This window comes from Tachysurus fulvidraco, chromosome 8, assembly GCF_022655615.1.
Source record: "Tachysurus fulvidraco isolate hzauxx_2018 chromosome 8, HZAU_PFXX_2.0, whole genome shotgun sequence".
Lineage (NCBI taxonomy): Eukaryota > Metazoa > Chordata > Actinopteri > Siluriformes > Bagridae > Tachysurus > Tachysurus fulvidraco.
Window position 1 is genome coordinate 1963751 of NC_062525.1, and position 10129 is coordinate 1973879.

General features: G+C 44.6%; 2 protein-coding genes across 2 annotated transcripts in view; one reads left to right on the plus strand and one right to left on the minus strand.

Annotated features, from left to right (window-relative positions):
* Positions 1-1534: 1534 nt before the first annotated feature.
* Positions 1535-5911, minus strand: LOC113652251 (leucine-rich repeat, immunoglobulin-like domain and transmembrane domain-containing protein 1). Its single transcript, XM_047817832.1, has 4 exons — positions 5518-5911; positions 3812-4269; positions 3424-3729; positions 1535-2996 (listed from the first exon to the last, which is right to left on the minus strand). Exons 1-4 carry the CDS (start codon positions 5865-5867, stop codon positions 1963-1965), a joined length of 2148 nt encoding a protein of 715 aa, XP_047673788.1. The 5' UTR covers positions 5868-5911; the 3' UTR covers positions 1535-1962.
* Positions 5912-7845: 1934 nt separating this feature from the next.
* rgrb (retinal G protein coupled receptor b) overlaps positions 7846-10129 on the plus strand; it is a 7897-nt gene continuing 5613 nt past the window's right edge. The window contains exons 1-3 of the mRNA XM_027161169.2: positions 7846-8046; positions 8676-8832; positions 10037-10129. The exon at positions 10037-10129 is cut by the window's right edge and continues 29 nt beyond it. Coding sequence (XP_027016970.2) covers positions 7971-8046; positions 8676-8832; positions 10037-10129 — 326 coding nt within the window. The 5' untranslated portion in view covers positions 7846-7970. The remainder of the gene's footprint in view (positions 8047-8675; positions 8833-10036) is intronic.

Below are 10129 nucleotides of genomic sequence, written 5' to 3' on the forward strand. Positions count from 1 at the left end.
TATATACAGTACTCGCTGTCACACATGTCCCTGTACACATTTATATACAGTACTCGCTGTCCCTAGTGTCCCTGTACACGTCTATATACAGTACTCGCTGTCACACATGTCCCTGTACACGTCTATATACAGTACTCGCTGTCACTCATGTCCCTGTACACGTCTATATACAGTACTCGCTGTCCCTCGTGTCCCTGTACACGTCTATATACAGTACTCGCTGTCACTCATGTCCCTGTACACGTCTATATACAGTACTCGCTGTCACTCATGTCCCTGTACACGTCTATATACAGTGCTCGCTGTCACACATGTCCCTGTACACGTTTATATACAGTGCTCGCTGTCACACATGTCCCTGTACACGTCTATTTACAGTGCTCTCTGTCACTCATGTCCCTGTACACGTCTATATACAGTACTCGCTGTCACACATGTCCCTGTACACATCTATATACAGTACTCGCTGTCCCTAGTGTCCCTGTACACGTCTATATACAGTGCTCGCTGTCACACATGTCCCTGTACACGTCTATATACAGTACTCGCTGTCACTCATGTCCCTGTACACGTCTATATACAGTACTCGCTGTCCCTCGTGTCCCTGTACACGTCTATATACAGTACTCGCTGTCACTCATGTCCCTGTACACGTCTATATACAGTACTCGCTGTCCCTCGTGTCCCTGGACGTTGCTGATCACTCTGTTCACTTTGTCACTATACGTTTGAACTTCTCTTTAATCTTATTGGAAAGACTGAAAAGACTTGATGCTGGTTTGCAAAGAGGAATTAAAAACATTAGAAATGCAATATAAAAAGTTTTCTAAATTTCTGTAAAATGTTTATTCATGCTCATGTTTCAAGACAAAAACATTTAAGAAATAAATATTTAAAACAAAAGAGAAATCATACATCATACACGACTAATACTGTACACAAAACTTTGAGGTACACGTGAGAGAGAGAGAGAGAGAGAGAGAGAGAGAGAGAGAGAGAGAGAGAGAGAGAGAGAGAGAGGGAGCGAGAGAGAGAGAAAGAGAAAGAGAGAAAGAGTGAGCGAGAGAGAAAGAGAGAGAGAGAGAGAGAGAGAGAGAGAGAGAGAGAGAGAGAGAGAGAGAGAGAGAGAGATTCTTCTCCTCATTTCCAGGCTTTCACTTTTTACAAGTGTTTCCTGAATTCTTCCCTTCTTCTTTATTTATTCATTCATTGCTCAAGACATTTTGTTTTAGAAAAGTATGTGCACCCCCTGGCCATCACTCCCATATGACACTCTTATTTATTCTCTTCTCTTTGATGTTATAATCAGCTCCAAACTTCTCTTGGAAGCTTCTGCACTACACGTTGGATATTGATGTCTGTGGGGATTAGACACAAGAGCATTAGTGAGATCAGACATCGATGTTGGTGATGGGCTCGATGCAGGACACTTGAGTTCTTCGCTCCGACCTTCATCTTCACACCATGTCTTCATGGAGCTCCTTTGTGCACAGGGACATAGTAGTGATGGAGCAGGGTTTGGACTCTTGGTTCCTTCAGTGTGTTTGAAGAAGAAGCTCATACGGGACGGGGGACGGGGGGGGGGGTGCTCAGGGGTGCAGATACTTTTGGTATTGTTTGTTTGGTATTTTAGTGTTTAAATTACACGTATTATTAAAAAGCAGTGACGATAAAGACACATCATTCTGACTCGTGGATTTACAGCAATTAAGTGTGTTGCTTGATGATCACATGACCACATGACCACATGATGTATCTTTGCAAGGCTGTGATGAGATTCCTTTACACATACAAGAACATTTCCGTTTTCAGTGACTTAATAAAATCTCTGGCAACCCAAGTTTGTATTCCAAGCATTCCAGGGATAGTCTCCAGATCTACTGACCGGAATTTAAACAGATACTGCAGATCAGGAAAAGAACGAATGGATAAATGACGTCCGTGTTTGATCCCGATGAGACTTTAGCAGTAATACTCATTAGGATGTCCTTCGGTTCTGTTGACGGCCTCCGAGTCGACGCTGGAGCGAGCTGAGAGCAGCCGGTTGGATTCGTCCTGGCTGAGGCGGTTGAGGTACTCTGCTTCCACTCCTTTAGCCTTGCCACCTGGTGTGAGCGTCTCGAAGGTCACGTAGGAGTCCTGGACGTCTTTCGATCTTCTTCCCATGAGCTTCTGGAGTCGTCTCTTCAGAGCACCGCAGCAAACGATCAGTGTGAGAGGCACTGCGATGACACACGCCACCGTGATCACCACCACGTTGATGAGCTTTTGAGTGCCGCTAGCACTTGCTGCCTCATCGGTTGAGAAGATCACACACTGCTCCTTCTTTGGGATTAGACCTTTCACACACACACAGGCGATATACTTGGTTTTTGGAACGAGGCCTTCGATGGTGACCCGATGCTTCCCAGGTCCCACATTGATGCGTCTCATGTCTCTTTCACCGAATATAGCATAAAGAACACTAAACCACGTAGTGTTGGTCGCAGACGGAGCTCGCCAGTTAATCAACACGGTGTGGTCGGTGTCTCCGATGACTTTGACGGAGCGTACCACTCTTCTCTCTGGACCTTGCTGGAGGGAGGAAGCGTTGGCCGCCAAATTGCTCAACACGTTACCCACGTCCATTTCTAAACCGTCCGCTGATGTTTTTCCATCCGACACTCCATCAGAGGTGCTGTAGCTCTCGATCTTAGATGACACTACGGATTTTGATGCATTAAAAGTCTCAACGATGGAGGTCGGAGGAATGTATCTTGCGATGAGCTTCTCCTGATAAGCAGCCCGTCCAAAGCCTCCATTCTTCTTGGTGCCAGATTTCTTTACAGCAGCCTCACTGACCTGCCGTGTTTCTGAAACAATGAGTGAGATCATGGCATTGGCACCGCCCACGAAATTAGAGGCTCTGCAGACGTATTTGCCGGAGTCATGAGAGGACGCGTCGAGGATGCTGAGGATGGACCAGGTGATGCCTTCAGCTGAAAGTTCCTCATGAACTGTAAAGTGGAAGGAGAGTGACAATCTGTTATTTGGCACAATTTCCATGCAGAAAGTGTAGACTTCTGTTCTCATCGGAAGATCTTTATTGGTTGTACTACATGGTAGAAACCCACCAAATTCCCTCTGGCTAGAGTGTCAAGTGTCCTAAATGTTATCAAGTGTGCATCTTCATCCTAGCACCAATTAGTTAGTCTATCCCTTAGAGGGAGCCGTGAATAGGCTTTGTGTAGAACCTTAAAAACGAGCTAAGAACCGTGATTTAAGGGCCATTCAGACCTCAGACCTCACACTTAGCTGCATAACTCAAATACAAGAATACTTTCTTACATTTATATTGATGTAGATTTCAGACTATGATCCTAACAATAACTTCTCTGTGCTTATTTTAGGTAAGTGGGAAAATAAATGAGACATTTTATTCACCGGTTCCATTGATGGCCTTTCCGTCAGCACGGGACCAGGTGAGTTGAGGCATCGGGACTCCGACTGTGCCACAGCGGAGCAGGACCTTGTTGCCTACCGAGCTACGAACTTTAGCCACGGCTGTGTGGACTCGTGGTAGCTGACACCTCTGTATCTCCACATCCACAAAGAGCACACCGGACAAGCTCTCCGGCTCCGAACAGCGCAGGTGACTGTCAGTGAAGGCAGATGTGGAGGACGGAGACTTCTGGAACTGAACCAGGTCAAACAGACGACAGTCACATTGCCACGGGTTATCATGAAGGCCTGCGGATAAAAAATAAGCTTTCTGAGCAAATTGATATTAATGCAAAAGGAATCAGAAAAATGATCTATTTATTCAATTTACCCAAAATTATCTTGGAATTCTCAGGCTCCTGAGGTTTTCCCGAGAACCACATCAGCAGCACTTCGGATGGCACAGTAGTGAGACTGTTACTGGACAAATCGAGGTAAGTGAGGTTTCTGATATAGACGGCTGCCTCGGATGGGATGCCGTCGATCCTGTTGTTGTGCAAATCCAGGAGCCTGAGGTCTGGCATGTCAGTTAAACTCTCCCACGGGAAGGAGGTGATGAAATTACCCTCCAGACGGAGCTCAGTGAGCATGCTCAGGCCACGAAAACTGTCCACATGGACAACGGAGAGAGAGTTGAAGGACATCCAGAGGAACTCAAGATTCCTGAGGGAGATAAAGGCCTCACTGGAGATGTGGGTAATGTCAGTCTTTTCGATACGAAGCTTTGTGACATCTGAGGGGAAGTCGGTGGGGATGGAGCCGAGCTCAGGATCACTGCACAGCACACTCCTGACCAGAGATAATCAGTAAACACAAAGGAAATGAACAGGGATAAAGATATCATCCAGATTTTATTTAGTAATAAACTAAAAGAGATACAAACTCATGATGATTAGGAAAACATCTGTGATATTTTTCTGTGAAGAAAAACGTGTTTCGTTAATGTTTCAGTGTCAGTCAGAGGATGTGAACCAGTCAGAGGAAAAGCTGGGACTTTAAGTTTCCCGACATCTTTTAGGACAGAAGAGTTTAGAGAGAGAGAGAGAGAGAGACAGAGAGAGAGAGAGAGAGAGAGAGAGAGAGAGAGAGAGAGAGAGAGAGAGAGAGAGAGAGAGGCTGGTGAACAGGAGCTCACTGGGTTATATACAGTACAGACCAAAAGTTTGGACACACCTTCCAAAAGTTTGGACACACCACCTTTTCAACAGGACAATGACCCCAAACACACCTCCAGGCTGTGTAAGGGCTATTTGACCATGAAGGAGAGTGATGGGGTGCTGCACCAGATGACCCGACCTCCACAGTCACCGGACCTGAACCCGATCGAGATGGTTTGGGGTGAGCTGGACCTCAGAGTGAAGGCAAAAGGGCCAACAAGTGCTAAGCATCTCTGGGAACTCCTTCAAGACAGTTGGAAGACCATTTCAGGTGACGACCTCTTGAAGCTCAGAGTGTGCAAAGCAGTAATCAAAGCCAAAGGAACCTAGAAGAACTTTGAAGAACCTAGAATATGACATATTTTCAGTCGTCTCACACTTTTTTGTTATGTACGTATATAATTCCACACGTGTTCATTCATAGTTTTGATGCCTTCAGTGTGAATCTACAATTTTCCTAGTCATGAAAATAAAGAAAACTCTGAATGAGAAGGTGTGTCCAAACTTTTGGTCTGTACTGTATGTATAGCTAGAAATATCAGTACAGCAGGATAATGTGTTGTTGTTTTTTTTTTTTTTAACATACTGCGGCGGAAGAAGAGACATGAAACAGATTTTTGTAGTAAAATAGTTTCTCCTCCTCATCTTTCAGTCCTTATTTATTACTCTAACAGCACACTGAAGTGTTTACAGACAAATTTCATTTCATCTGGAGAAAAGGATCGGGATCGATGATATTTAGTGTGCTGCGTTGTTCATCTGATCTAGCTGAGCCTGTACTATAAAAGATTAAAGAGCACTCGGGTTAATCTCATACTTACACCAGACAGGATTAAAAACCTGCTCTGTAAATGTTCTCCGTACACAAACGGGTTCTTACCGGGCCTTGGATCCGTCGCTGAGTTTGTGGTAAAAGCAGCTACACCGTACAGGACAGGCGGCGCTCGGGAGTCCGGTGGAGAACACCAAACCCAAACACAAAGACAGAACGATGAACATGTTGCCACTGTGCCCTAATGACTGGCTCGTGTTAAAAAACAGAAGAAAGAAGAAGATGAAGGATAAGAGATGTCTGATGGTGTCTCTGCAGCGGCAACATGGTGGTGTCTCAGTCGTCCATGTCCATGCTGCTACTGCTCTGAATCCCCAGATAAAAAAGGATAGAGCAGGATTAAGGAAAGGACGCGGGTTACTTTCATTTACGTGATTAATTCCTTCCTGGAAGCTCATAGGCCGCGCACTCGCCTTTTGTTTATATACGTTCAGGCATCCGATTGGACGGCTAAATATGGAGATTATAAAGAGTTTAATGACGATGGTCATGTTGTTCGTGCATCAGTTCAGTTGAGTCATGACGTGAGAAACGACACACTGACACATGGCTCAATAAATCCAAGAAAACCCCTTAAAGATATCCTAATAATCGAAGCATTAACAAGGTTATAGCTCTAGGCTGTGTTACAGAAGGTCAATTTATGCAACAGAAAAGTTTGACAGCTTTACTGTCTTTAATTTTAAGCCACATTTGACTTTTTTTTATCTATTTATAGTTAGAAAAAATGTCAAAAGAACTTATACGAGAAAAGAACGCGAGAGCGTCTGTCGTACACGTTCCCGTGAACGCGCCGTTGCTATAGAAACGTTGTTTTTAAATGATAAAGGTTTTCATTAAGGAGAAATTAATCTCAGATGTTCTTTTAGCTCTTTCAAAGCTCCACTAAGGCATCTGTTGTTCCCATGACCAGCATTTGTTGTTAGCCAAAATCCTCAGTGCTAATCACCTCGCCGTAAGTAGCAGTGAATCAGGATTACTGCAGCCAGGATTCCAGTTCTGACCCAAAATCTACAGCATGTACACAAGCCCAAGCATGTAAACTGTAGCCTTCATCACCAAAACGGTGGAGTTTAAAAAAATAAAGACACTTTGATTTTCCTTTACTGTATCTGTGGACATTCTTGCTGAATATGGAAGCCATGTATTCCTCTGAGGCTTGGGCATAAACTCATGGATAAACCTCAGGACCTAAATCAAAGGTTGCATCACGTTCAGCAACATGGTCACATGATCACAAATAACACGTTACATAACATCACCTTACAATATGAACTGATATATCCACACATCAACCATAACATTAAAACAGCTGCCTGATACTAAACAGGTTCCCACTGTGTCACTGCGAGAACTGATGGACTCCATCACAATCTCTGAGGTGTGATGTGGTTCACCATCATGACATGTAATAAACTGAGTTTAGTAAGTCCTGCAAGTTGTCAGGTGGATCCTCCATGGATCAGACATGTCCAGAACACCGCACAGAAGCTTGAACAGACTGACATCTGGGGAACCCTGAGGCTTCACCAAGGAGTCAACACCATGAACTCTTTGTCAAGTTCCTCAAACCGTTCCTGATTTTTTGCGGCACTTCGGCGAGCATCATCCTGCTGAACGAGGACACCGACGTCCATTTGAGCGCAGGACTCGGGGTTTCCCAGCAGGAGATGTTCTGACCCAGTCGTCCATCGCAATGTGGCTCGTATCAATTACAATTCACATTTGAACTTCTTCCATCAAAACAACATTGAGATCTGACTGTTTACTTCCTGTCTAATAAGCCCCACCCCCTGAGAGGTGCCACTGTAATCAGATCATCAACGTTATTCACTTCATCTGTCAGTGGCTTTAATAATGTGGCTGAGGTCTGGCTGTGTATACACATATAGATCCCCCAGGAAAAAGAGTGCCAACCCATCACAGGGCACACACACACTCTCATTCACTCACACACACACACACACACTACGGACAATTTTCCAGAGATGCCAATCAACCTACCATGCATGTTTTTGGACCGGGGGAGGAAACCGGAGTACCCGGAGGAAACCCCCGAGGCACAGGGAGAACATGCAAACTCCACACACACAAGGCTGAGGCGGGAATCGAACCCACAACCCTGGAGGTGTGAGGCGAACGTGCTAACCACTAAGCCACTGTGCTCCCCATGTATGTACTCATTTATAACTAAATAAAATTTTTTTCTCTCTCTCTCTCTCTCTCTCTCTCTCTCTCTCTCTCTCTCTCTCTCTCTCTCTCTCTCTCTCTCTCTCTCTCTCTCTCTCTCTCTTTCTCTCTCTTTCTCTCTCTCAGTCCCACAGCAGTGTATTAAGACATTCCTTCAGGCATTAGTCACTCTAAAACCTCTCACACTCTCATGTTTCACGTGAAGGAGGATATAAAATCCCGCTGCTATTTTGAAATCCTTTTCATTTCAGACTCATCTGGAGGAGCAGTGGAGTGACTGCTCACACTGTTACTGATAAGTTATTTACAAAATGACATCTCACATGTTACCTGAGGGATTCGTGGATTTTGACGTGTTTGTGTTCGGCTCCATGCTGCTGGTTGGTGGTAGGTGCCAATATTTATTCATGCTCTTATACAGTAATAGCTTAAAGTTAGTCTTTCCTCTGGCTGGTACACTGGAGACTCCTTCTACGAATGTTACAGGAAAAATATAAACTTCTCAAAAACGTCCATGTAAATATATATCGCTGTATGTATATATATATAACTCTGAGTTGTTACTATGGAAACAATATCATGATGGAACTGGTGTATTAATATATATTTACAAGTATATAAAGTGTCAGCTGTAATAAAATCTAATCACCAATCAGAAAGCAGAATTCAGCTCTGATGTAATAGTGATGTAAATATTTAGTAGTGTTAAAAATGTGTTTATCTTTTGATGCAAGTGTGTGTTGATTTACAACTACAGCTAGCACAATGCTAAACCGGTGGCTAAAAGCTACATTAGCTCTGACATAAAAATTGGAAAGTGTGTTGCTTTAATACACGCCTTATGTTTACCAGGCTCTAAGGTGTGTATGCCATAATACCACGTGTGTGTGTGTGTGTGTGTGTGTGTGTGTGTGTGTGTGTGTGTGTGTGTGTGTGTGTGTGTGTGTGTGTGTGTGTGTGTGTGTGTGTGTGGTGTGTGTGTGTGTGTGTGTGTGTGTGTGTGTGTGTGTGTTTAGGTTTGCTTGGCTTCTTCCTAAACTTCATATCCGTGTTGGCCTTCCTGAATGTGAAGCAGCTCAGGACTCCCAGTAACTTCTTCGTCTTCAGTCTGGCACTCGCTGATCTTGGACTCAGCTGTAACGGTCTGATCTCTGCTTACACCAGTTACCTCAGGTACATGTCACTCTGAGGTACAAGTCACTCTGTGCTACATGTCACTCTGAGGTACAAGTCACTCTGAGGTACAGGTCTCTCTGTGCTACATGTCATTCTGAGGTACAAGTCACTCTGAGGTACACGTGAATCGGAGGTAAACGTGAATCTGAGGTACACGTGAATCTGAGGTAAATGTCATTCTGAGGTACAGGTTACTCTGAGGTACACGTGAATCGGAGGTAAACGTGAATCTGAGGTACACGTGAATCTGAGGTAAATGTCATTCTGAGGTACAGGTTACTCTGAGGTACACGTGAATCGGAGGTAAACGTGAATCTGAGGTACACGTGAATCTGAGGTAAATGTCATTCTGAGGTACAGGTTACTCTGAGGTACACGTGAATCGGAGGTAAACGTGAATCTGAGGTACACGTGAATCTGAGGTAAATGTCACAGTGAGGTACAAGTCACTCTAAGGTACACGTCACACTGAGGTACAGGTCACTCTGTGCTACATGTCATTCTGAGGTACAAGTCACTCTGAGGTACACGGCACACTGAGGTACAAGTCACTCTGAGGTACAGGTCACTCTGAGGTACAAGTCACTCTGAGGTACAGGTCACTCTGAGGTACAAGTCACTCTGAGGTACAAGTCACTATGAGGTACAAGTCACTCTGAGGTACACGGCACACTGAGGTACACGGCACACTGAGGTATATCACTCTGAGGTACAAGTCACTCTGAGGTACAGGTCACTCTGAGGTACAAGTCACTCTGAGGTACACGGCACACTGAGGTACATGGAACACTGAGGTACATCACTCTGAGGTACAAGTCACTCTGAGGTACAGGTCACTCTGAGGTACAAGTCACTCTGAGGTACACGGCACACTGAGGTACACGGCACACTGAGGTATATCACTCTGAGGTACAAGTCACTCTGAGGTACAGGTCACTCTGAGGTACAAGTCACTCTGAGGTACACGGCACTCTGAGGTACAAGTCACTCTGAGGTACACATCACTCTGAGGTACAAGTCACTCTGAGGTACAAGTCACTCTGAGGTACACATAACTCTGAATTCATATTATTTGATTGTTTGTTAGAAGGATACTGTACATGTTATAGCAGTTATCTAATTTACATGGTTTGTGTGTTACTGTGTGTGTGTGTGTGTGTGTGTGTGTGTGTGTGTGTGTGTGTGTGTGTGTGTGTTGTAGATACTGGCCATTTGGTCCAGAGGGTTGCCAGATCCATGCTTTTCAGGGATTGTTGTCCATCTTGGTGGGCATCAGTTTTCTTGGTGCTGTAGC

Excerpts from the sequence above, each read along its gene's own strand:
- LOC113652251 (XM_047817832.1), bottom strand. The coding sequence starts at position 5,867 with ATGAGCTTCCAGGAAGGAATTAATCACGTAAATGAAAGTAACCCGCGT. Across the intron at positions 4,270-5,517 it reads AGCGACGGATCCAAGGCCCG|GAGTGTGCTGTGCAGTGATC; the intron begins GTAAGAACCCGT and ends ATCTCTGGTCAG. Across the intron at positions 2,997-3,423 it reads AAAGGCCATCAATGGAACCG|TTCATGAGGAACTTTCAGCT; the intron begins GTGAATAAAATG and ends TCCACTTTACAG.